The sequence below is a fragment of the Ammodytes marinus genome, assembly GCF_949987685.1.
Source record: "Ammodytes marinus genome assembly, chromosome: 8".
Taxonomy (NCBI): Eukaryota; Metazoa; Chordata; class Actinopteri; order Uranoscopiformes; family Ammodytidae; genus Ammodytes; species Ammodytes marinus.
Window position 1 is genome coordinate 10394558 of NC_137212.1, and position 24782 is coordinate 10419339.

At 40.6% G+C, this 24782-nt stretch overlaps 1 protein-coding gene across 2 annotated transcripts; it reads left to right on the forward strand.

Annotated features, from left to right (window-relative positions):
* The first annotated feature begins 568 nt into the window (after positions 1 to 568).
* dspb (desmoplakin b) lies at positions 569 to 23602 on the forward strand. Of its 2 annotated transcripts, none has more exons than XM_080033070.1 (24): positions 569 to 1066; positions 4184 to 4262; positions 4748 to 4869; positions 5001 to 5124; positions 6247 to 6372; positions 7180 to 7239; positions 7328 to 7495; positions 7955 to 8059; positions 8171 to 8266; positions 8898 to 9023; positions 9414 to 9575; positions 9807 to 9961; positions 10096 to 10222; positions 10670 to 10847; positions 11500 to 11933; positions 12055 to 12233; positions 13225 to 13363; positions 13696 to 13886; positions 14591 to 14753; positions 14855 to 14938; positions 15060 to 15167; positions 15355 to 15453; positions 15833 to 17626; positions 18852 to 23602. In XM_080033070.1, the coding sequence occupies exons 1-24, from the start codon at positions 729 to 731 to the stop codon at positions 22956 to 22958; spliced, it is 9264 nt and encodes a 3087-aa protein (XP_079889196.1). In that variant the 5' UTR covers positions 569 to 728; the 3' UTR covers positions 22959 to 23602. The 2 variants fall into 2 exon arrangements, with proteins under 2 accessions (XP_079889196.1, XP_079889197.1); XM_080033071.1 differs by having other exon boundaries at positions 571 to 1066; positions 15833 to 16297.
* Positions 23603 to 24782: the final 1180 nt, after the last annotated feature.

The following is a 24782-nucleotide window of genomic DNA, read 5'->3' on the forward strand; positions in this document are numbered from 1 at the left end:
CTGCTTTTCAAAAAATCTTTGTTTGGAAAACATCCCAGTACTTAGCTGTTCCTGGTAAATTAAAGACATACCACTTTTATATATTTTTTGTGAAAGCAGAGTCAATTATAATGCCGGCTGAGAGGGGTTCCCAAACTTTTTCATATGATTGTACATCTTACCCTAATACATCTATTTCAGGCGTAGGTAGGCCTACTGGCAAATAAAGGTTGTGCATAGTGTGGCACACCCACATCTATACGGTTAACATTAATTCAAGTAACATTTAAACTGTTCTTACTTTGGATTTCTCCCCACTTTCCAACCTGTTTAGGCTTTTTCTTCACCCTGCAAATATGTCTGAACCTGTCAAAAGTCACCCACTTTTTTTTGTATCAAAATTTTGACAAATGTCCTCACATGTTTGCAACTCATAGTGGTCCCCACAAAGATAGGAAAACGAGAGTAAAAACACACTCTCTGCCTCCAGCTGAGTTTGAAGGGGCGTGGTGGGGAGAGAGAGAAAACACTTTTTGGCTCAGAACTTTGGGGAGAGACAGAGCAGAGAGGTGTGGTCACCCGCCGCCAAAAGCGATCCTCTCCTGCTGTACGGGTTGCAGTCTGCACCAGAGGGGGCAGAGGGACAGGTGGAGACAGAGAGACAACCTGCCTTGCCTGCTGCGCCTCTACTCCGCGCGCAGACTTCCCCCGCCGTTGGCTTCCATTGAGCCACTTCTGCTGCCATCAGAATGAGTTACGACGGGTCCAACAGGGCCCTGAGCATGAGCCGGTTTACCAGTTCCAGAGGCGAGATGACTGGCATGCCGTCTGGCATGACGACTCTGCCGTACGCACGGAGCGATGTCATAAACGCAGGCGGTTATGGATTCGACCACTCCAGAGAGGGATATTCCACCACCGTCTCCAAGTCCTTTTCAGGTGGATTGTCGGCTGCGATGGGTGGAGGCATGAGAGGTGGAATGGAAGGCGGAATGATGGAAACCGAGTATACAAACTTTTCGATGGGAAGAGGAGGCTTATCGATGAGCAAGGGAGGGTCAAAAGGAGGCGGAGGAGGCGGAGGAGGGTATGAATTGACTTTCTTGTTAACTGTACAACTATTTAGTTTTTGTCGTACTCTTTTCTGTCACCTGTGGTCCGTCTCCAGGAGAGTATTATGTTGCGTTCAGTGCAGGCACGATGCACGTCAGTCTAAAAAGGCCATTTGCTATTAAATATTAATTATAACTACCTGTCTTATCCCAGTATTACTTTCGTTGCTGCACACCTCAAGCAAACATATAGGCAGGCTAAGTCTATATGCCAAAACATTTACCCAATACACCCAATTTACCAACCAGTGATATTACTTTTACATTATTAATTACTTATTACAATTATTATGGGGAATTGCTTATAGGCCTACTTGAAAATTCCACAACTCTAAATCGGAGATAACATTTAGAATAGTCTCCATAAGGCTAACAAGGTTACCAGGAATTGGCCTTGTTTATTAATTTCTCATTAATTGGTTTAGAAAGTAGCACCGCTACCTGCCTCTTTCCTAACATAATTGACAGTAAAACTGTTGTTCATTCTTAGCGATTACTTAGCCTACCTAAAGCGGCTGTGTTGTGCAGATTTTTGAAATTAGAAGTCAACCTCTTCTCTCTTTCTCTGCTTCTCTCCCTGAAAAAAAACCGCTGAGTTTGATTTATTGCTCACAGTGAACTGCTAAAGTTCCCTCTGTTGCAACAGCGTAACACTCACTTATTCCAGAAACATATGTGTGTCAGTGCCTGCACAAAGCCTCACCCACAGTGGAAATATGTCACTGTGATACTTTAAGAAAAGGGCAGAGAGAGTGATTGGCCGAGATGACCGACATATGTTCAGTGTCTCCATTTTAAATGAAAGAGACCATAAATAAAAATGAAAACATCTGCTTGTAAGAAAACTGATATGGCATATTGTTATCCATTTGTATAGGCTCTTAAATATGTAAATCCTGTATCATCTAGACAGCAGTGACAGTCTAACTTTGTTCTGTCTTCGACTGAAGCATCAACTCTGTATTAACAGGTTACAAATACACCCTCTAGTTGTACACAGCTGAGTGTATCCAACTTGGTGTCATTCTCTAATAGGTCCGTGCTGCAAAGCAATACTGTTTATTTATTGAAGAATTGTTTCATAGAAAATGGAAGATGCCTTTTCGATGTTTCTAGTAACTACTAGGCCTACTGCATATGGCGATAATTAAATATTAACTATGCCCAGCCCACATTGGCTTATGTGCTCCCAAATGCACCCCACTACAGTAAATCACATTTACGTCATCAGATCAAATTAATTCTGACTTTCCTGTCCACAACATAATCCCCTGATCACTAATAAAGCACACACAGTTTTGAATTAATGCAGATATTAAAGTAAAGACTAATGAAAAAGTCCATCTTTTATTATTTTTCGTGCATTTCAGATTAACGGGGCAAACATAAATAAAAAATAGTTAATGATACATTGTTTATAACTTTTCAAAGTATAAAACCTGTTGTCTGGGGTTTTATTCAATTGTTAATATCAATGGATTCTCGCAAGAAACATGTAATAAAAATGACACATAAACTTCCTCCAGGAAATATTTAATATAGTATTTGACCCCAAGCTGAAGTGTGTCCTCGAACATGTGTAATTCTGCAGCTCATATACATGACAGGACAGCACATTCAACCTGAGAATAGAATATCCTAAATCAATTTGGTAACGCAACCTTGATATTGGTGTGGAAACGGCGCCATTAAAGGCACTACGAGTAAGTCGGCACGTTGGCGACACCTTTGAACAAAAGCGGTAGTATTATTACGACGCCAGCTGTCGTGAAGCTGTTTGCTTGCTCGTGCAGGGCTGCAAGATTCAAATAATCAGGAAGCAATATGGTGCGTGTCCGTGTGTGGACTCATTTCGGCTCGGTGAGAGTGGTGGTGACACAGCATCTACTAATGCCAGTAAGTGCTAAACACACCTGATTGCAATGAGTTGATGCATTGTCACCTCTCACGGAGCTGAACGAGTCTTTAGTAGGCTACCGCTCATTCATTTAGGAGTAAACACTGCAGTCTAGGTTCACTCCGTGAAATTGTGTAGGCCTATACGTTGCTTGGCAACGCCCTCCCACCCGCCTATCACTCTCCCTTTTTTGCTTTTCTTCATTGCATTTTCTTTTTTTGCTTTGATGGTTCAGCCCCGTTATCAATTATGACGACAAATAACTGTCTCAAACAAGGCTCCCGCTCCCCTTCTAGGGTGACCAGATCGCATTTCCATTACTTTTCACACGTCCCGCAAATTGAGACGTTGTCCCGCATTGTTATTGAAAGTGAGCCCCCCTTTTTAAATGCGTGTTTTATAATCTGGTAGCCTATATATCCGATAGCTGTGTGGAGACAGCAGTCTTTGAGTGTGCGTCTCTCCGTTTGTCTCTGTGTGTGTGTATCGCACTGTCGGGGGGCTGCTGGGCTCAGCTGGCTCTGTGAAGGTGCTGCCTGCTTCGGCATTTCCTTTCTGTTACTTCAAAATAAAAGCCAACTCACGTTTGTCAAGTGAAATGCTTATGTGAAGCCAGTGAAATGCTTTTAATGTGAAGCCGCAGCCTTAACTCTATTTGTTTAACAGTAGCTAACTTAACTGCTGCGCGCTGATCTAAAGATAGTGTTTTTTAATATAGAAAGCCGTGTCTCTGGCATTACCGGTGGTGACACGAGTTTATTTTGCTAAAGAAAACGGCACTTTGTCCCGCACAAACGTAGTCTTTGTCCCACATCTGGTGAATTGGGATCTGGTCTCCCTATCCCCTTCCCTCACCTGGAGCCATAGGCTTCTCAAATCGCGTTCCTGCGCCACACTGAAATCTGCGACCAATGCGGATATGTGACCATAGAGCATGCACGCGTGAACCGAAAATCGGACTGGGTGTACGACCAGATCAAATGCAGTAATAAAAACTATATAAAAACGTCTTTCTTTGCACTGATGGACTTGTTTGCTGTTAAAGGTAATTTATGATTATGAGAGGAAACATGAGGCTGTTTAAAAGATATTTAAAAGTTACTCGTTGCCGCTTTAATACAAGTAAATAATGTATTTTGAGATTTATTATAGTAATGAGTTTAATGGTGATGAGTTTTCTCTGTCCCCCCTGCAGTGGTGTATCCATCCATCCCAACCAGAAGGCCCAGTTCCTGTTCACCGAGATCCAGGAGATCCTGACGAAAGCCGAAAGAGTAACTATTTGGGGTTTTCCTTCAGCAGTGCAAGTTTACCATATACTGTACCTTACCGCAGAGCTCATGGTGTAGGTTTTTATTTCAAAAGAAAAGCATCAGCTTCACTGAACAAGACAGCATCATAGTAAAAGCATTTTGTTTATCTCTCTATTTCTCTGTTGGTTTGGTTTTTGGAGGCAAACAACCTTGAGGCTAAATGCAGCTGTCAAAACATTGATCAATCAGCACACTGACTCACACACACTCACACACGCCCTCCTAAGTTAAGTGTAGAGCAACTTCTTCTTGTGAATTACTTGTTTTTCTGCAAAGTTTACCAGAAATGCAAAATCCATCGTTGCATGCTTGAATTACATGGGGGCTGGCTCTATCTCAGTTCGCAAATAGAGAAATTTGCCGTTTTGCCATATTGATTCATTTCCATCACACTTTAGTGGTTTTGTATACACACTTTTCTGAATGCTTTTTTTTAACCCTCGTAGTGCGGGGTTGCAGGTGAATCAGAAGTCTTAATGGAGTACGCTATTGAAAAAAATAAAGAGATGATCACCTGCGCCCATGAACTCCATCAAATGGGCATTCCCAATGAGCAAGTACTCAGAAAGTAAGGAAAATTTCCTCATGACGGCAACCTCTCTGCTCTCATTTCCCTTTTTTTAAAACAAATGTCATCTGGAACTGAAACGATGTACACACAAATTCAAATGTCTTCCGTGTCTCTTCCCTAATCTGTAGTGTTCAGAAGTGTAACGAACGTCTGGGCTCAATTCACAAGAAGGTCCGCAGGAGCAGCTCGGGAGGCTGGGACGAGGCTGGAAGGAGCTTCAACGACGCTATACTGTGGATTACACAGCAAAAGGTGCGCACACACAACCACAGCTACATCCCTACAACACAAGTACTCGCGAATGTCTTTGCACATTTTCGAGCAACAAATAAAAACACTTTGGAAATGTCCGAAGGTAACCTCTAAATGAAAGTGATCTTGAAATTGATAAAAGGTGCTACGTGCGATCTCTTGACCGTAAAGTATATACATTCACAGTGCAGTATATTCACATCTGCAGGTTAATAGTCTGATTTATTGATGAAACACTTTAATTTGTCAACTGATGTAAATAAACAATCAGCATAACACATTAATATGTTTGTTATTAGAGAGCTGTCTGGAGGTTCCAATCCTAGCTTTTTCTTTATATTTTTTTGGACATTTTGTTTATCTTTCAATAGTAAATTATTCATTACCACCGTGCAAAAATCATGTGACGTGTTTTTTTCGATTTTAATTTTTTATAAGGGATAACACATGTTACAACATGCATTGTGAATATTGCAGCTTGATCCATCAAAAATAAAAAATTTTGCAGCCCTTTTTCCAGCACAAAGAAACACACACACAAAGTAGTCATGAATCTCATTAAACCAGTATAGTGCACACTATTATACGTGATTAAACATTAGACATGAAAGCATTCCTCTGCTGTGCATCATCAGAGACATTGGATGGTAGCCCTAATAATCGCAGCAATTATATCTGACCTTAACAGCAAAGAACTTGATGAGGAATCCAAAGGAGAAGAATGAAAAAATAAGAACACACACACACATTCTCACATGGGAGGAGTAGAACACTGAAATAGACACTAAAGGATTTTTTTTTTTTGTCGTTAATCCTCGGGCCTATTTTTTTTTTCTGGTAGATTCCTGAAATGTTTTCAGTCAAGAAGCTCATAAATTCACAAAACAATTCCTGATCCTGCTCATTTCTCTAACACCACCTGCTGGTCACATTGAATAAATACCAGACAGATGTTAAAAAAAAAAATATGAAATCCACTTTTCTGAGACACGTGGAGTCATTTTGTTAATCTGTCTCAAAATGACCACTCTTTGGTTTTGAGCTTCACAGTGATACCATCTGGGTTTATTTCTGTGTTGATTGTTAAAATGAATATTAAAGAGTGTCTGTTTGCTGTTTCAGCGTCTGATTGAGACTTCTAACTGGGGAGACGATGCTGCAGCCATAGAGCAGCAGATCACCAGCCACCAGAAATACCACGGCTCCATCCAGAGGTCCTCCGAGATGGACAGAGCCAGGGACGACCTGGTGGGCTCACAACACTTTACTGGAGTGTCTTTATGAGATAAAAAAAAAAAAAAATCTTATAAGAAGAAGCCCAATAATCTGTGTCCATAATAACTAAAAGAGGCGCACACACTGTACCTCTTCTGAATGACGCACAATCTATATCTCTAGAGCTAAAGATGTAAATGATGAGAATTTGTTTATTTGCACCAAGAAACACACAGAAACACTGGAAAAAAGATCCACACTCAATTTAACGCAAAAGGGGGGCAAATTGGACTACCAAACTTTGCGGGCGTGTTAGCCATGGCATATACTGTAGGCTAAGTTGTGCAAATTCTTAGCAGGCGCAACCCATTTGTGGATCATTAACTAATAGTGTTATAGTAGTATTAGCAGCAAAATACTGTTTCAGTTAAGGGGAAAGTCACACCTTTATACCTACCAAATTGTTTTCAGGCACTATACTGGTGCCTTTAATTGCCTATGAAAAAACCCTTAATTATGTGCATCAATAAAACATTACAGTTGTTTAAATCGCTATGTAAATTAAAGGGGAATTTACCCACACCTTACATTTTACTTGTAGCTTGTGAAGGAAAATAAAGATGTTTTCAGTTCAGTTTTCATCTTTTCATACGGGTGGGCATATAAAGAGAGCTAACACCTTAGCTTAGACGTGTGTGTTTTTTTCCCATATTTTTAGGGATAAATGAAGGATTACTTGATTGAAATTTAAGGGTTGTTTGTTTTTAAATTTTTCTGTATTTTTGAGATAACAAATCATGGAGAGTCTCTTAGCCAATCAGTTTGATTCTCTTCCCACAGGCAAAGCAAGGTGGCAAAGGAAATCTTCATGCTCTGGAACAAGAGTGGGACAGTTTACAGGTGAAAAAAAAGAAAAAGAGAAAAATGTTTGAATTTAGCTTGTTGCTTCTTGTTGCTCACGTATTTTAAACTTACTCTCTCGTTCCAGCAAATGTCGAATGGCCGGACCCAGCAGCTGAAAGACCTCCAGCAGATCATTGAAGAAATTTCCAAAGAGATCATGTGGGTGAACGAAAGGGAGGAGGAGGAGCTGATGTTTGACTGGGGAGACACGAAACTCACAGAGTACATTCCACAGAAGCAGGAGAGCTACTCAGTGAGTTAAACGTACACAGATGGGTTCATTTTCATACCATGATACTACAAAATCCTTTTATTTCTTATTCCAATATTCTCCAAAAAAATGCCATACTGAGAAATACAGAGAGAGCTCTGTGGAGCTGATAGGCTTAATCTTAAACTTTTTGTCAACCCATTTGGTGATGGCTTGAATGCAACCGACATTCATTTATATGAAAAAATTAAACACCATAGTTTTAAGAGCTTCATTCTAGTCGATTAACATTCTTGGCAAATCCTGTGAGTCTAAATTACACTAATGCCTTTTGAATAAGTTAATCTTGTGTCTCATGAGGGCGCAATCATCTGCGATAGATTATATTTGGCAGCTGCAGTCAGTCATCCACTTAGAGCGCAGCCATCAAGTGTTCCTCCAGCTGCACCCTGATGTTTGACTGTGTCCCCTGTGATTATCAAACCACGTCTTCTACAACAGAAACTGATGAGCGCCCTAGAGGTCAAAGAGAAGGAGCTGAATATTCTCAAGGCCAAGGTGGATAACCTCCTTAAGAACAACCATCCGGCTTCAGACAAGATCGAGGTGTGGACCCGTCCATCCATCATGTGTATCTATGTAGAAAACATCAGACTAATACTCTGTGTTTACATGCAAGTGTGAGAGTCATTTTTTGTGTTTGTGCATTTATTTCAGGCTTACCAGGACACCCTGCAGACTCAGTGGAGTTGGCTCCTTAAAATTACCAAGTGCATTGATACTCATCTAAAGGAGAACGCAGCTTACCTACAGGTGACATGACGAACCATAAAACTAAAAGCTGCTCTGATTAATATTTTTATATAAACAAATTATATAATGCCCATGTTTAATGTGTGTTAGTTGTATGGACAAACTTACACATCCCAGTGTAATTGTGACTGATCAAGCCTCATTTTCCCAACTTCAAAACTCTCGGGAGGTTCTCTGTTATTCTCCAATCGAAGTCGCAATGTGCTGAATTAAAATGTTGTCTTGTTTTTTCATAATCACAAAGGACAGAAATGGATGGTGCTTCTCCAAACCCTCACATTTAAATTGTACACGCAGGGGCGTTAATCAATGCAAAGGAAGCCTTATGAGTTATGACGGGATCAATCAGTCACTGTCATGTGTTGACACCTCTCATCTCTCGTGATCAATTAAGTTACCATTTGGTGCAGCCGCGCTCATTAAGCATGTGGACTCTTTCTATTATTATCTTTTATATATTTCATAAAAAGTACGATAATATTTTTCTGATGTAAACAGGCTAGACCTGATACTAGGTGATAAGCGGATTACCTTTACTCAATAACACTGATGGAAACCCCATAATGAATAATATAAATCACCGGTTTTATTTATCTCACACTTGTGTGCAACATTATGTGTTGTTCAATAGTTCTTCAATGAGGCCAATGAGACAAACGGCATCCTGAAGAAGGAACACGAGGAGGTTTGTCAGATGTTCAAGTGTGACAAGAACACTTCACTGGAGGACCTACAGGGGCTTTTCAATGCACTTCAGGTACGGCTTCATTAACAGATCAGCCAGGCTTTGGCCAATGGACATGAAAGTGTCACAATACTGAAGCACTTACTACTACTTACACTACTTAAGGATTGATACCATCTTAGGCCATGCTCCTCTGACTCACAGCAAAGGAGAATAAAGTGCTGCCACTTTTAAAACACATCACTTTTTAAGTCTCATACAATGTCAGTAGATTGTTGAAACTTTGTCTTTACTTTGTAATTTATTGATTTTGTCTCCTTATTTTATCATGTGCATTTGCGTGTGTGTGTGTGGTTTCCTGATTCAATAAGCTAAGTTTGTAATTGTTAGTTCACATCATAGTTGTTTTATTTCTCATATTCACAACAAATTGATCTTCATTTTGGTTTTGATTCTCTCCAGGCAAAGAAGGCGAAGTATATAGAAAACAAGAGGCAGGTTCAACATCTGGTCAATAAGTCCAAGAGCATTGTGAGACTTAAACCCAGAAACATTGACGACAAGAGCAACAAGAGCAGCGAGCCCATCCTTGTCAAAGCCCTGTGCGACTTCAAACAAGATCAGGTCAGCTTTCTTAGAGCACGCCACACTCTTACACTGTATTGACTCCTACGCATACGCAGGGTCGGTAATACATTCACATTACCAAAAGTGCATTTGTTGTTCAACCTTATTTTCTCCAAAACAAGCCTTTATGATCCAGGTGTGTTCTGAGCCTTGTCTTGTGGAGCCAGATTTCATTCTGTTTGTTTATGTATTTGGTGTTGAAATCCATCTTTCTTTGGGGCTTCACAGAAGGTGATCCTTAAGGACGATGAGGCGATCCTCAGAGACAACGATCAGCGCAGTAAGTGGGACGTGATAGGCCCCGGGGGCCTGGATATGCTGGTGCCCTCTGTCTGCCTGATCATACCACCTATCAATCCACTCAGCGTCAATATGGCCAACAAGTAAGATGAATGGCTGCAGTTTTTCCTGTTTGGTTTCGATGACACATAATGATGATTTTATAACTCGGAAATGAATATGCTGAGAAGAAAAGACAAGAAGGTTCTTAAATGTTTCCTATGTGTGTCCTCCAAAGGAACGAGGATTACTATGAGTCCATCTTGACGATCATCAATCAGCTGCACATTAACATGTGGAGTCTCATCACCTGGCAATACTTTCGACTGGATCACATACGTATCGAAACCCTCACCATCAGAATGGTAATGAATGGATAGACTCTCTAGCTCTGTCGTAGTGTTGGGCAAGTTCTTCCAGAGGGTGTAGTGATTTACTCTTTACTATAACCTATTTAAAAAGTAATACAATTACTTTTCTTTTTATTTGGTGTAAGAAGTTATAAGTTACATTACCTGTAATATTACTATATTACTTTTACAACAACCTTTTCAAAGACAGTTTATAACAACATTAATTGAACATACTGGAAGGACATTCTCTATTGTTTTTCCTATAAGTTTTACACCGCTGTGCTGCCTTAACCAACGCCTGCATGTACCTTTTGTAACATTAAAAAGCAAACGATGCAACCAAATGGAAACTTTTTAAACAGGTACATAAATTATTATTTACTTGCCTTGTGCCTATGGTATAAGTTTTGGTTTCTGAAGTTTAGACCTAAGTCAAAAATTGTGTTTTTTTCGTTTCAGCTGGCCCAGATGCCTCCTGACCAAATCCACAATATCGTCAAAAACCTTGAGGCTCACTTTGAAGATTACAAAGGGAGCTGCCACAGCTCCCAGATGTTTTCTGATGATGACAAGAGGAACATTGAAGAACAGTTCCAGGCTGACTATAACAAGTTGACAGTTCAGGTGCATGCTTACAGTAAGTATTACAAAAAATGCTTGCGCTGTGTGCTCCAATCTTTAAACATGGGCGCCAAAAAAGAAAGGCAAACACAAGTGAAGCAGGCATAGGATGTGTGGCCCGGGCGTTAGCATAGAGGACGTTCAAGTTGTGCTGTTGCTCATCATTCTGTATTGCATCCAAAATCCAAAATGTATTTAATGCTCACAGGAAAGGAGATGATTGTTTATGCAAAGCGTTTTCAACATAAGTTCCTGAACTTTTGGAATGTACTACTGCTGAGGGTAGATCAATTACCTAGGAACTACATTTAGACCCTGGTTCCTGATGTTTAAACACACAGACTTCCTCCAAAGGTTCCTTTTCCTGGGGAAAGTTTCTTAAATGGAAAAGAAGCTTATATTGTAAGGAAGCTTTTGGGGATTTCGTCACAAATTTAGAATTGTTTTAAACGCTAAATATAGGTGATTGCCCACTTTCACAGTCCCTTAATAACACTAACTTGTTTTACCGTGAAATAAACTGTTGCTTAGGTGTTTGAAAATGCAGCACATCCTGCTTCTGCATAAACGGGAATCAATTTGTGGGACGAAAACATTTGAAATTACTTTTTAATCACTACTTGCTTTCCTCCACAAATTGTGAAATGCAAATCTGTGTCTACTCACAGATGATCAACAGAAAGCAGATGATCAGAAGAAACTCCTAGATGATGCCGCTGCTGAAGCCAACAGGCTTGCACAAGAAGCTAAAGAACGTGAACGGCTTGCACAAGAAGCTAAAGAACGTGAACGGCTTGCACAAGAAGCTAAAGAACGTGAACGGCTTGAACAGGAGGCCAAGGATAAGGCTGCACAGAAGAAAGGAAAAGGCGGGAAAGGCGGTGATGGCCCGATAAAGGGTGAAAAGGTACCAGGCTTAGGGAGCTCTCAAAATTCTTCCTCCTCCTCCTCCTCCTCCTCCTTCTCCTCACAAAGCTTATCTGACTTGTACGAGCTCAGACTGAGGCTGTTGGCCATTGAGGGCACACTGAGTCAGCACGTTCACATCTGCCTCGGAGACGAAGGGGTTCACGAATGTGGCCTTAGGATCCCTCAGTTGCAGGTAGACACAAGAACCACAACCAAAGCAGACATGCATATTGTATTTAAAGCTAATCCTTTTCCAAATACATATGCACCATATTCTTTGCAATGACTGTATCTGCATCTATGTTCTCCTGTAGACGGTCCAGCGTGATGTCGACTTGATAAGTAGCGAGTACTTAAAATTGAAGCAGCTTATTTTGAAGGACCTGAAGGCTGGGAAGGATAAAAAAATGAACAGCCACCTTGAAAAAGAGCTTGGCGCCATTGACCAAAGACTGGAAAGTCTGAAAAGTTGCTCATCAGCTTACCTAAAGCGGTAAGCATACACACACAAACTTAAACTGGTATCATCAGAATAAAAAGGCACTTCACAATGCAGTGCTTGTGCTAGACTTTGTGGTTTTCCGTCATGTTGACGTCATACAAGTCATGTCACAATATTTTATTGACATCAAATGTTTTTAATGAAAGAAAGGCATATTTGATGGAATTTAATTTCCAGTTTAATATATATAATTAGAACCAGCTTGCAAATTAGGAATTTCTAAGCGCATGAGGGAAAAATAACAGAAAAAGCAACAGTGTAAACAATCTATAGAAAACCTCTAAAGCCTAGCCCCTTGCTCAGCAGGGATTTGAACTGTGCGCTCACTTGGTGCAATCAAATCAAATCAATCAGGTTCTGAGTTTTGGCCTCAGACAGACAACTTCTCGTTGGCCTTCTGATCAGATTTGATCAGTTTTGTTATCCGTTCCAGATAGACGAGGTCCAGCACTTGAGACTAAAGAAAATTTTGAAAAAATTATCAATATGTACACACAGGTGTGGACATTACTCTCAATTAACTGGCGTGGCCACATCTTTTAATCTGTCAAAATGATGGAAAATGGAAGATTTTTCCATCACTGTTAAAAAAATATTCAGTCAATGATGGAAAATATTTGGTTAACGTGACCTCTGGTATATTTTGTATATCCAAAGTAAATGATGGGGGATCTGTGAAATGTTTACAGGACAACAATCAAATCCATAGAACACAACCTATTATCTAAATGTTATATGGCTACATTTATATAGTGTTTTTTTCCAACGGACTTCACAAGGTTTTTGTCATTCATTCACTCATTCATGCACACGGTGATTGCACCGAGCTAACACACAGGGTTCCTGCAACCGCTCAAGAGCAGGGTCTTGTCCAGGGACACTTTTGGTTACTCTGCCAAATTGATCTCACACATCATCTACAAAATAACTGTATTCTGTAAAGATTTTCTCCAAACGCCCTTGTTGTTTTTCCTCCATTCAGACTGCACGCCATAAGGGACATGCTGCAGAGTGTGGCACAAACTGAAGACATAGTGAAAGTTCATGAGGCGAGGCTGACAGAGAAAGATACCACCTCTTTGTTGCCTAACGAAGTGGAGGAGTATATGTCGACCCTGGAGGTATTTTATTAAACAATTCTTGCAAAACCACTGCAGTTTTTTTAAAGTAAGATATTTTTACGTTATACATGTAGTGAAGAAGAATCACTTGTGATACTGCAGTTCTTCCAGCCTTTTCTTTTACAATACCCAGCATGAGAAGCGTCAGCTGTGACAGAATACCAGTGCATATGAATGTGTGGCTCAGTGACCATGCATCAGTTTGAATTATAAAACCTTGTGTGAGAAAGATTGAGAGCCCCTATGTGTTGCTTTTAGTATATCCCGTGATTACCCATTCTTTAAACTTATCCTGTCGCATTGGTGTTTTTCTCTGTGTTTCCGATGTCAAGACTATGAAGGCAGAGCTGGATCAGAAGAAGAATGTCCTGGCCTCCACTGAGAAAGAGCTGGCCAATGTGAGACAATGGGACAGCCAGGTTGGTGGACCCTATAGGTGTGACATACTGCTGTCTAAATACACAGAGGAGGTGGGCCTGCTGTCAGACCGCTGGAAACGAATCCAAGACCAGCTTGACATCAGGTAAGTCTCTCTCCCTCCCATGTTTGACCCCTGCTTTCCAATAATCTAAATAGACTATTACACCAAACATGAGGACCAGCACATCTTTGTGTCAAACCATTTACTAAATGTACAGCCATAGCACAGGGTCCAGGCAGGGTGTCACATTGTCATCTACTATGGTTCTAAAAAGTGTGAGCATTTTTTTTTTACTATTTCTTGACATTTTATAGATTAATTCAACAATGAATAGATAAGAGGGAAAACAATTATGTGAAGTAAAAATTTGCATTGGAGTAGAGCCTTGTGTGAAAGTTTGCTCACTCTCTCAGTCTTTCTCTGTATTTCACATTAATCCTCATCTTACTTAAACAAAAATTAGGTTTACTGACTGGGGTCCCCGGAGACCCCAATAATAAACTACTGGAAGAAATAACCATCATAGCAAAATAAACTATTTCAACACATTTTTGATTTGTAATTTATGTCATCTTTTTTTTTACTGATTATTATTATTTAGGACAATTAATTTGCATATTGTGTAAATTGAAAATATATGATGATTCATTTACCATTGATATATATATAAGGTTATATATATACAATAGGCTATATATATATAATATATATAACCATATTTGTTTCTTCAATTCAATTTGACAACTTTTATCCCAAGTACAATCCACATTAGAACTCAAACTGTTTATTTACTTGTATTTGCTCAGACTCATGGATTTGAAGTCGTATGAGCCTCAGCTGAAGCACTACAAGCAAACCAGCACGTCCATCACTGAATGGATTGATGTCACACGGAAGAAACAAGACACCCTGCAGGCCACCAAGATCGAGAACATCCCAGCACTGCAAGAGCAACTTAACAACCAGAAGGTATCATTATCAGCACTCCATTGTTATTGATTAACAGTGTTGAGTTTATATGTCCATGTGACATCAGAAATCTGAAATCTTTATATCTTTGTGTTCTCAAGGACCTAAACTCAGAAATCAAAATGAAGAGGGACACACTTGAAAGAGTGCTGAAGGACAATGAGGCCTGTGTAAATTCCATCAGGGTAAGGAGGCATACAAATACACATACTTACATTGTAACGTTGTTACTAACTTTGTTGAGTTGAACTCATCAAAAGAAGTCATTACATTACATTTCATTATAATTTTGTTTTTGTTTTACAGGACTATGAAACAGACCTTACCTCTTACACCTCTGGTTTGGAGACTTTGCTCAACATCCCTGTCAAAAGGACAATGCTGAATTCGCCATCGATGGATCTTAATCTGGAGGTAATTAAACCAATTGGCAATGTTGTCTCTCATTAAAATCCTGTAGCAGCTTTGGCATGTGGTGACCCAGTAGTGTCTAAAACATGTTTGACTTTAATTATTGTATGTTAATGGAGGGAATTGGTCAATTCAATCTGAATCATAATTTTTAACTAAAATAATCTTAAATTTGGTGTCCTTTTCTCAGGCTACACAACTGCAAACCCGTTACATGGAGTTGCTTACCCAGTCTGGTGACTACCATCTTTTCCTGGGAGAGCTGCTCAAGAAAATGGAGGAGCTTAAGGTACTGATGGTGTAGTTTGTTTGAAGTTGAAGGGGACCAAAAGAGAGCTAAAATAAGTCTGTGGATATGTAAATAGGCAAATGTCTCGTAACACCATATCAACTTGGTGTTGGTAAATTCATAATATGTGAGTGTTGTGTTTACAGATTGTTGAGCGGCCCCCAATTGGGCAAGAAAATCAGTCAGACAGGTTTAAAGAAACCAATAATTTGCTTTGGACATTGTGTGATTCCAAGAATATGTTAAACTCCAAATCAATAATTCAGTGACATCCATCAATTACACCATGTGTTGTTTTTTCTATACTCAATAACATTGTAATGCACTTAACTCAAAATTATTAAAACAACCGTTAATCTTGGCTCCGTCTTGCTTTCAGCTTGGAAACTCCAAGATTGGCATGTTAGAGGACCAACTTCGCCAGATGAGAGAAGACATCAACGAGCGCAATGCCAAGAACAAAGCTCTGCAAGATGCCCTTCACAAAAACCAACTGGGCCTGGCTGCTGCTCAGGACAAGCAGCAGTTGTTAGATAAGGGCAACAACGCCAACAAGGGTGCTCAAAAACAGCTGTCAGAGCTCCAGGATGAGATGGCAAGGCTCAAGTACTTACTTGAGGAAGAAAAGAGGAACAGGAGGCTGGCAGAGGAACGCTACACTCAGCAGCAGGCAGAGTACGAGTCTGTGCTGGGTAAGAGGCAGAAGGAGCTGGAGGCACTGAGCTGGTCCAAGGTTGAATTGGAGAAGATTGTGGCAAATAAGGACATGGAGATTGAACAGCTGCGACGGCAGCTGGCTGATGAAGCAGCAAGAATCAAGGACCTACAGATGGAGTTGTCAAAGGTAAGGAGCCAGTACAGTGACGAGATAAATAAACTTAAGCTCAGCTACGAATCCCAGATCAGCATCAGCTGTGACAATGCACTGAAGTTGGCATCCCAGGGGAATGAGAATGCAGGTGAGCTCCAGCTGCAGAATGACAAGCTAATGGCAGAGAGAAGAAGTTTAGAGGAGGAGCTCAAGAGGCTCAGAATGTATATTAACCAGCTCGAGGAACAAAAGAAGAGGGCAGATGAAGAAGCAAACAGACAGCGTGCTGTCATCACAGAGGAAGGGCACAGGAGGAGAGAATTGGAAAGTCAGCTAGATGCACTCATGAAGCAGAAAGATGAGGAAATCAGTCGGTACAGAGAGGAACTGGCTGAAGCCATGAAGAGACTACAGGAGAAAATTGAGGAGTTGGCCTACGTCACACACAGTCTAGAAGAAGAGACTCGCAGGCGGAAAACTATAGAGGAGCGGCAATGTGTGCTCGAACAGACTTTGGCCCAGCTGCAGGCGAAGCTAACTAGTTCGGAAACAGCTGCGACAAAGCTGGTGGAGTGTGAGGGGGAGCTTAAGAAGTTGCGTTTGGAGCTAGAGAGGGAGATCAGGGAGCGAAGTAGAATAGAACAGAACATGAGCAAGTTACAGGAACGCATGAAGGACCTTCAGGATGTGAGAGATGGGCTGGAGAGCCAAGTGGAGAATCTGAGGAAGGCTAAACAAGAGGAATTGGCCAGAAGTAAGCAGATCGAAAAAGAGCTGGAAAAGACCACCATAGCCCTTGCAGAGTGCCAGAGAACCATTTCCATGTTACGCCAGAGCCAAGAGCAAGCCTGCATGTCAGATAAGAAAGGAGAAGAAGAGCGTCTAAGGTTGCAGAAGGAGCTTGAGAAAAGCTTGAGACAAAACAAGAGCTCTGATGAGCGCATTTTACAGCTGAGCACTGAGCTGAGGGACCTGCAGCAAAAACTCCTCCAGGAACAGGCCAAAGTCAAAGAGGCAAACCTCAGGAATGAAAGTCTTCAAAGAACTCTAGAGGAAAAGACTAAGGCACTGAATGAGAACTCTGCTGAGCTTCAAAGGCTGAAGGAATTGACAGAAAGCCAGACCAAAGAGATGCTGAGGTTGGACAAGGAATTAAGGGCAGCACGACATGAAAAAGAGCAACTGATGAATTCGCAAAAGGGTTGTGATGATGAGTTCTCCTCCCAGATTTCTGCACTGGAGCTGAAGCTGAAGGCCAGTGAGAGGAACAATCTAGAATTCCAGAAGCTGGTCTCAGAGCTTTCCTCGGAGAGGGAGAAGCTCAAGCTGGAGACTGAGAAAATACAAAGGCAGGCAACCGAGGTACATGGAAGTTTGGCAATTAGTACTGGACTGCTCTCCACTTTGCAAATCAGAGTCCTTATTTGGATCAATCAAGTAGCTATAACTGTCTGTAGACACGTTTGTTTGCATGCTCGAACACCTCTAGATGCTTTGAAGACGACTCCCACTTGGTAACCCTTATTTGAACACATACATCTGAATGTGTTTGAATAAACTTGCATGTCAATCACTTGCATGCAAAAGCAATCTAAGCCTCACTGCCTGCAGACCTTCCCAACCCACTCCCTTACCCATACTGTGCAAAAATGTGCAGTGTTTTTTTTTTTGCATTACTACTTAATTCCAGAATGCTCAACACCATCACTTGACTTAATGATCTTGAAAATTCTTTTTGCAAACTTGTATGGAATAGCACTGATAATTGTATTTAAAATATCCACACATTCTTAAAGTATTTGAGGCAACTCCCTTCTGGCAATTTCAGACTAGTCTATCTAATTTGGCACCTTTCAATTGGCATTATATTTATTTTCTACTTGTGCACATTTGCAGAATGAAGACAGTACTATTACAATCTGAACTAGACATTCTGCTTATTCTGTAGTTTTAGTTTCTTTAAACAGTGTAGTTTCAATGTCATTTGTCTGCATGATTGGGAAATATGATTTCAATTGCATTTTGAAATTTCTAATTTCTAAATTTCTAGTACTTTTTTTCTGCTGGATCATTTTCTTCTATGTACTTTCACTTCCCAGTCTTGTTAGACATTGTCTTTTTGTCATGTATTTCTGAAGGAACATTGCAGTTGGCATAACACATTGCTAACTAAACAAAGCAAATTATGTATAAATAATTTTTTGAGGACACACACTTACTTGCTATTTATTTATTTTGTCAATAATTATAATCAATAGCGCATTTTTGTTTGTTAAATTGTTTTACATTTACCACTGTGCCATCTTGGGGTTTCATCAATTTTAAATAGAGATCAGGACAAATATGCGAGTATGTGTGCTGTCAACCTTGATAGATATTAAAGTTTACCATTAAGATTTACTGGCACCTGTTTATATTTACTGGGATGGAAGTGCAGTATATTTGATTGTAGCATAATGTCTGATTCTATTCAGTGTCATTAATTGTACAACAGTAAATACCAAACAAAATATCAATGTATTTCTGAGTTGACTTACCATTTGTCTCACGACTCTTTCTCCGCTTTTTTCCCTCTAATTTTCTGCAGATGAAAGCCAAATTGGATTCTCTTCAGTCCAAGTATGATGCAATTGTGAAGGAGAGAGATGCAATGTTGCTGAAACTGAAAGAATCAGGGAAAGACAAAGATCGCTCCCAAGGTCTAGAGGAAGAACTCAATCGCATTAATATGTTATTAGCGTCTGAGCTTCGCAATAAGAAACGTCTAGAGGAGGAGAATGAGAAATTGAAGAAAGAGTTGGCTTACTGGAAGGAACAGCATGATAGTAAGGAAGGCCTGATCAGACAATATGAAACAGACAGGGAGAATCTGGAGAAGGAAAAGGACTTGTTGAAAGAGGAGATAGCGCGGCTAATGAAGCAACTCCGGGAGCTTGAAGAGTCATATAAAAGTAAACTCTCAGCAATGCAAAAAGACCTGCAAGAGATGAACAATCTTATAAAAACCCTTAAAGTTGAGCTGAATAAATATAAGGAGGAAACCTCGGATCCTTCCAAACTTGTTTTTGATGGAGTCCGCAAGCAAGTCACAGCCAAACAGTTGCTTGATTGTGGTGTTTTAGATAAACCAACATTAAGCCAACTAGTGAAGGGGCAGAAGACAGTCCCTGGTTTGGCTAAAGATATAAAAGTCAGTCTAAAAGGTACAGGCCCTATAGCCGGGGTGGTAATTCAAGGCCCAAAAGGTTCTGCTCCCCTATTCAAAATATCTTTCACTGAAGCCATGAAAGAGAATCTCCTGTCATCAGATATTGTTGACCTGCTACTCGATGCTCAGGCTGCCACAGGTCATATAATTGACCCCAAGACTAACAAGAAGTTGACAGTTAAAGAGGCATGTAATCAAGGTGTGGTTGATGAAGGGGACAAGGAAAGGTTGCTGGAAGTAGAGGCTGCAGCTATAGGATACAGTGGCCCTGGCACAAAGACACCTCTTTCAGTATTTCAGGCCATGAAGAAAGGACTGGTTGACAGGGAAACAACACTACGTCTACTACAAGCGCAGGACTCTGTGGGGGGTATCCTGGATCCTGTACTCAGTGTGTTCCTTACCAAAGAAACAGCCATGGAACGTAACCTAATTGATGATGAAATGTATCGTTCTCTGAATCAGAGGCCTGAGCTCTACCTAGACCCAGAAAGTGAGGAGGGTGTAACTTATATGTCAATGATAAAGAGATGTAAGGTAGAGCTAGACACAGGCCTCCTGCTTTTTCCTATCCCTGAAAGAGTAGACCCCTCCAAACTTGTCTTTGATGGTGTACGGAAACATGTCACAGCTCAACAGCTGCTTGATTGTGGTGTGTTGGACAAACCAACATTTAATCAACTGTTGAAGGGGGAAAAAACTGTCCAAGAAGTGTCAGTGGATAAGAAGGTATTTTTAAAGGGGACAGGCTCAATCGCTGGTGTGGCAGCTGGACCTTTAGGGAAAATGTCTTTATCAGAGGCAAAGAAACAGATGGTCATGCTACCAGATAGTGCAGATTTGTTGCTAGAGGCTCAGGCAGCCACAGGCCACATCATTGACCTCACAAATAATCAAAAGCTGATTGTAGAGGAAGCATGTGCCAGAGGGGTGGTAGACAACAGAGATCGAGATAGACTCTTAACAGCAGAAGCTGCTGCTGTAGGCTTCAGGGAGCCTAGCACAGGTAAGCTTCTTTCACTGTTTGAGGCAATGAAGAAAGGATTAATTGACAGGAAGATTGGGCTGCGTCTGCTGCAGGCACAGGAGTCTGCAGGGGGCATTCTAGATCCACACCTCAGTGTGTTCCTTCCTAAAGACACAGCTTTGAAGCGCAACCTTTTGGATGAGCAACTTTGCCATGATCTAAACAAGAAGCCTGAGTGCTACCTTGACCCAGACACTGAGTGTGGCGCTACTTATGTGACTTTAAAGAAGAAATGCAAAGCAGAGTCTCACACAGGCCTGATTCTTTTGCCAGTCATTGAGAGGTTAGACCCTTCCAAACTGATGTTTGATGGTGTCCGCAAGCAAGTCTCAGCACAGCAGTTGTTTGATTGTGGAGTCCTTGACAAACCCACATTAAACCAGCTAGTGAAAAAGGATAAAACTGTTCAAAGTGTGTCTGTGGACAAGATAGTCTTTCTGAAGGGGACTGGACCAATTGCTGGGGTGGAAGTTGGACCTACAGAGAAAATGTCTTTTTCAGAGGCCAAGAAACAGAAGCTCATGTCCCAAGATAGTGCATATTTACTACTGGAAGCCCAGGCTGCCACAGGCCACATCATTGATGTTAAAAGTGAGAAGAAACTGACAGTACAGGAGGCATGTGCCAAAGGGGTGGTGGACTTTGGGGATCAAGACAAATTATTGGCAGCAGAGGCTGCCGCTGTAGGATACAAGGATCTTAGTTCATCAGAGCCTCTCTCAGTGTTTGAGGCCATGAAGAAGGGATTAATTGACAGGAAAACTGGGCTACGCCTGCTGCAGGCCCAGGAGTCTGCAGGGGGGATTCTAGATCCCAATATCAGTGTGTTCCTCCCCAAAGATTTAGCTATCAAGCGCAACATTTTGGATGAAAACCTCCGTGAAACTCTAAGCCAGAGTCCCAAGTGTTACATTGACCCAGATTCTGAGCATGAAGTCAGCTATGGGGCTTTGAAGGAAAGATGCAAAGCAGATCCAAGTACTGGTGTTTTACTTGGCTTCATCATTTTGCCTATCAAGGGAAAACAAGAGTCGACTCATATTCGCAGAAGGAGGAGAGTGATAATTGTGGACCCAGAGACTGGTAAAGAGATGACAGTAAAGGAAGCATATGACAAAGGGTTTATTGACAAAGAAACCTTCCTGGAGTTGTCTGAGCAGGAGTGTGAGTGGGAAGAGATCACTACAACTGATGCAGACGGTCAAACAAACATGTTACAAATCAAGGATAAGAAGAGTGGAAGACAGTATAATATTACTGACCTGGTTGTGCAGGGAAAGATAGCTAAATCAGATTTAGAACGATACCATTCAGGTAAGATCACCCTTGATGATTTTGCAGATATCATCACGAAAGTGATACCACATGAATCATTATCATCAACTTCAAAACAATCTGCATTATCGGCAACAAAAATCTCATCATCAATGTCCAAAACATCATCATCTTCAGGTTCATCTTCAGTCACATCCTCATCAACTTTAACAACACAAAAAAACTCAAGTCCAACGTCAGAGACATCATCATTCAAATCAGTTGTGTCAGGACGCTTATCACCTACTCTTGCCAAGATGACCACAACAAGAACTACCACTGTCACAGGGCAGAGCAGCACTATCAGCAGTTCATCTTCTCGAGACTCGCACAGCTCCCATAGGAGCACATCCAACATATCTATGAATCTGGCCCCCCCCATTGAAACAGAGGAGGAGCAGGAACCTGTGGGTGCCATCTTTGACACAGACACTTTAGAGAAGATATCCATCATTGAGGCTTTAGATCGTGGTCTGGTGGATTCCATCACAGCCCAGAGACTGCTGGAGGCCCAGGCATGCACTGGAGGTATCATCAATCCCACAAATGGCCAAAGGTTCGGCATCCAAGAGGCCGCCAAACAGGGCATAATAGATGATGACATGCTCAATAAGCTCAAGGCTGCCCAGAAAGCCTACATTGGCTTTGAGGATGTAAAAACCAGGAAGAAGATGTCTGCTGCTGAGGCCGTGAAGGAGAAGTGGCTGCCATATGAGGCAGGTCAAAGGTTCATGGAGTTCCAGTTTGTAACTGGGGGGCTTTATGACCCAGAAACAGGCTGTAGAAGAAGCATAGACGAGGCTTTCAAAATGGGCTGGCTGGATGGGAGTTCTGGTCAGAAGCTCCAAGACATCACACACCACACAAAGAACCTGACCTGCCCCAAAAGCAAACTCAAGATCTCTTACAAGGAGGCCCTGGATAACTGCATGTTGGAGGAAAGCACCGGGGTGAAAATGCTCCAGGCATCATTGATTTCATCCAGAGGGATCAGCAGCCCCTACAATGTCTCCTCTGCCCCAGGATCCACCACCGGCTCCAGGAGTGGCTCACGGCGAGGTTCCCGTAGGAGCAGTGTGGACTTAGGATCCCCCTCTTGCACATCAACTACTCATCTCAGCTTCTCCTCCTCATCCAACAGATAAATTCAGCAAAGGTCCCACAGAGAATGTTTTTTTCTTGCAAATAAATCAGAAATAACATTTTAATTGTTTAGAAAATAACTTTGGATAATGTGTTTGCCAGGGGGGGAAATACATAGGTCCTTCAGAGATAACATTTCTTAACTTTTGCATACTTTTAGATGTTTGCTTCGGTGTTTAAATGCTTTGGAAATACTATAGTTCATCATATTTATCATGAAAATGAACACTACCAATATATTATTTGTGGAAATGGACTTACATATTAACGGTAGCCATTTTAAAGATTGGGATTGAAAATAAAGTGTAGCCTATGATATACTGTAAGTGTTAGTACCCCAAAGAAAGGTTAGAAATGCATGCCATATTCTTGCATACTATACTTTGATATCTTTTTTTAAATCTTAATGGAATGCAATTCCTTCTAACGCTTTGCATTGGTAAGAAAATGGTTTTATGTTTACATTTATTTGACATATTCTTGTTTTGTGGGAGGGAAGGATTCAAGGTGGGCGTACACATACGGGCATAACTACGATATTTTTTTACTGAATCAGTTGTTCACCATTGGTTTCTTGCTGTTTAGTGCTACCGGTTTTGTAATAATTTCTCAATATCTCAAAATAAAATCTGAGTCATTTTGCTCACATGGATTCATGACTGAAATTATTCACTCTCTGTTGTATGCAACATTGCAGACTCGGTTCTAAACCCAGCTTGTGTTTAAATGTTTTTGATAATCAGGTTTTGATTTTGTGATTTCACTTATATCATGGATATTGTACAGCTTCTAGGTAGCTGGCCTACAACACAAGGGGGACCTTAATTCTATTATAGTATAAAATGTTACTAAAAATATGTAAGACTCTCTTGCCTATGATAATACCAAAGGATATTGTTGAGAACATTTTCAGTCAGGTATCATGTTTTCAGTTTGCAGTTGTACCAAATTGCTTTCAATATCAAGTTTTAACTGACTTGTTATAGGTTTATTTCACTTATTAACAAAAATATTAAACATTTCCTCAACCTGCCTTATGTAATTTTTGGACATCTATGCAGGGTCTGCCCATTGCAGGAGACTTTATTGAAGGTGAATAACAGGGTAAATAGAGAAAAATAAGCACCTATTAAAGCACTAAATGCCATAAATTATTATTTTTTTATTTTGAACAAGTAAAGAAAAAGAAAAAAAAGCAATAATAAACAATAAAATAAAATTATGAAGCAAGTGGACAGTTACAACAAAGTAATACGTACACACAAAATAAATAAAAAATTAGTCATTACATTGAAAGGAAAACAAGCTTATTATACCTAGGCTACAGTTGTTAGAAAGTCCTATTCTAATAAGCAAGGCATTTACTTCTAGGTTAAGGCAATGCAAAAACAGAATAATTAGCTTCCCCATGTTTTCATACACAATAATAAACATACCGTTTGGCAGATCAGAAATCAATTGGCCTATTGCTAAAGAGTTATAGGAAATGGTAGCATAGATAAAAGCAAAATACACAATCTATAATGTACCTACCATCTATCATAGGCCTAGCTAATACTGTATAAATTACTATCGGCCTATATGTGCTAGCCTATGTATATATTTATAATAAATATCAATACATTGAATAGGCTATATTTTGCAGTTTATAGCTACTGCTTATGGATCATCTCCCAACATGATTTTTAGTTTTCCTCTCTCCTAGGCCTATGGCTTGTCCTAATTGGATTTGTATACTATAAATGTAACTACAGGTGCAACATGGCTGCTGATCTGATTCAAACGAGTTGGTTTCGAATTATTTCTATTTTTACATTAGGCCTATG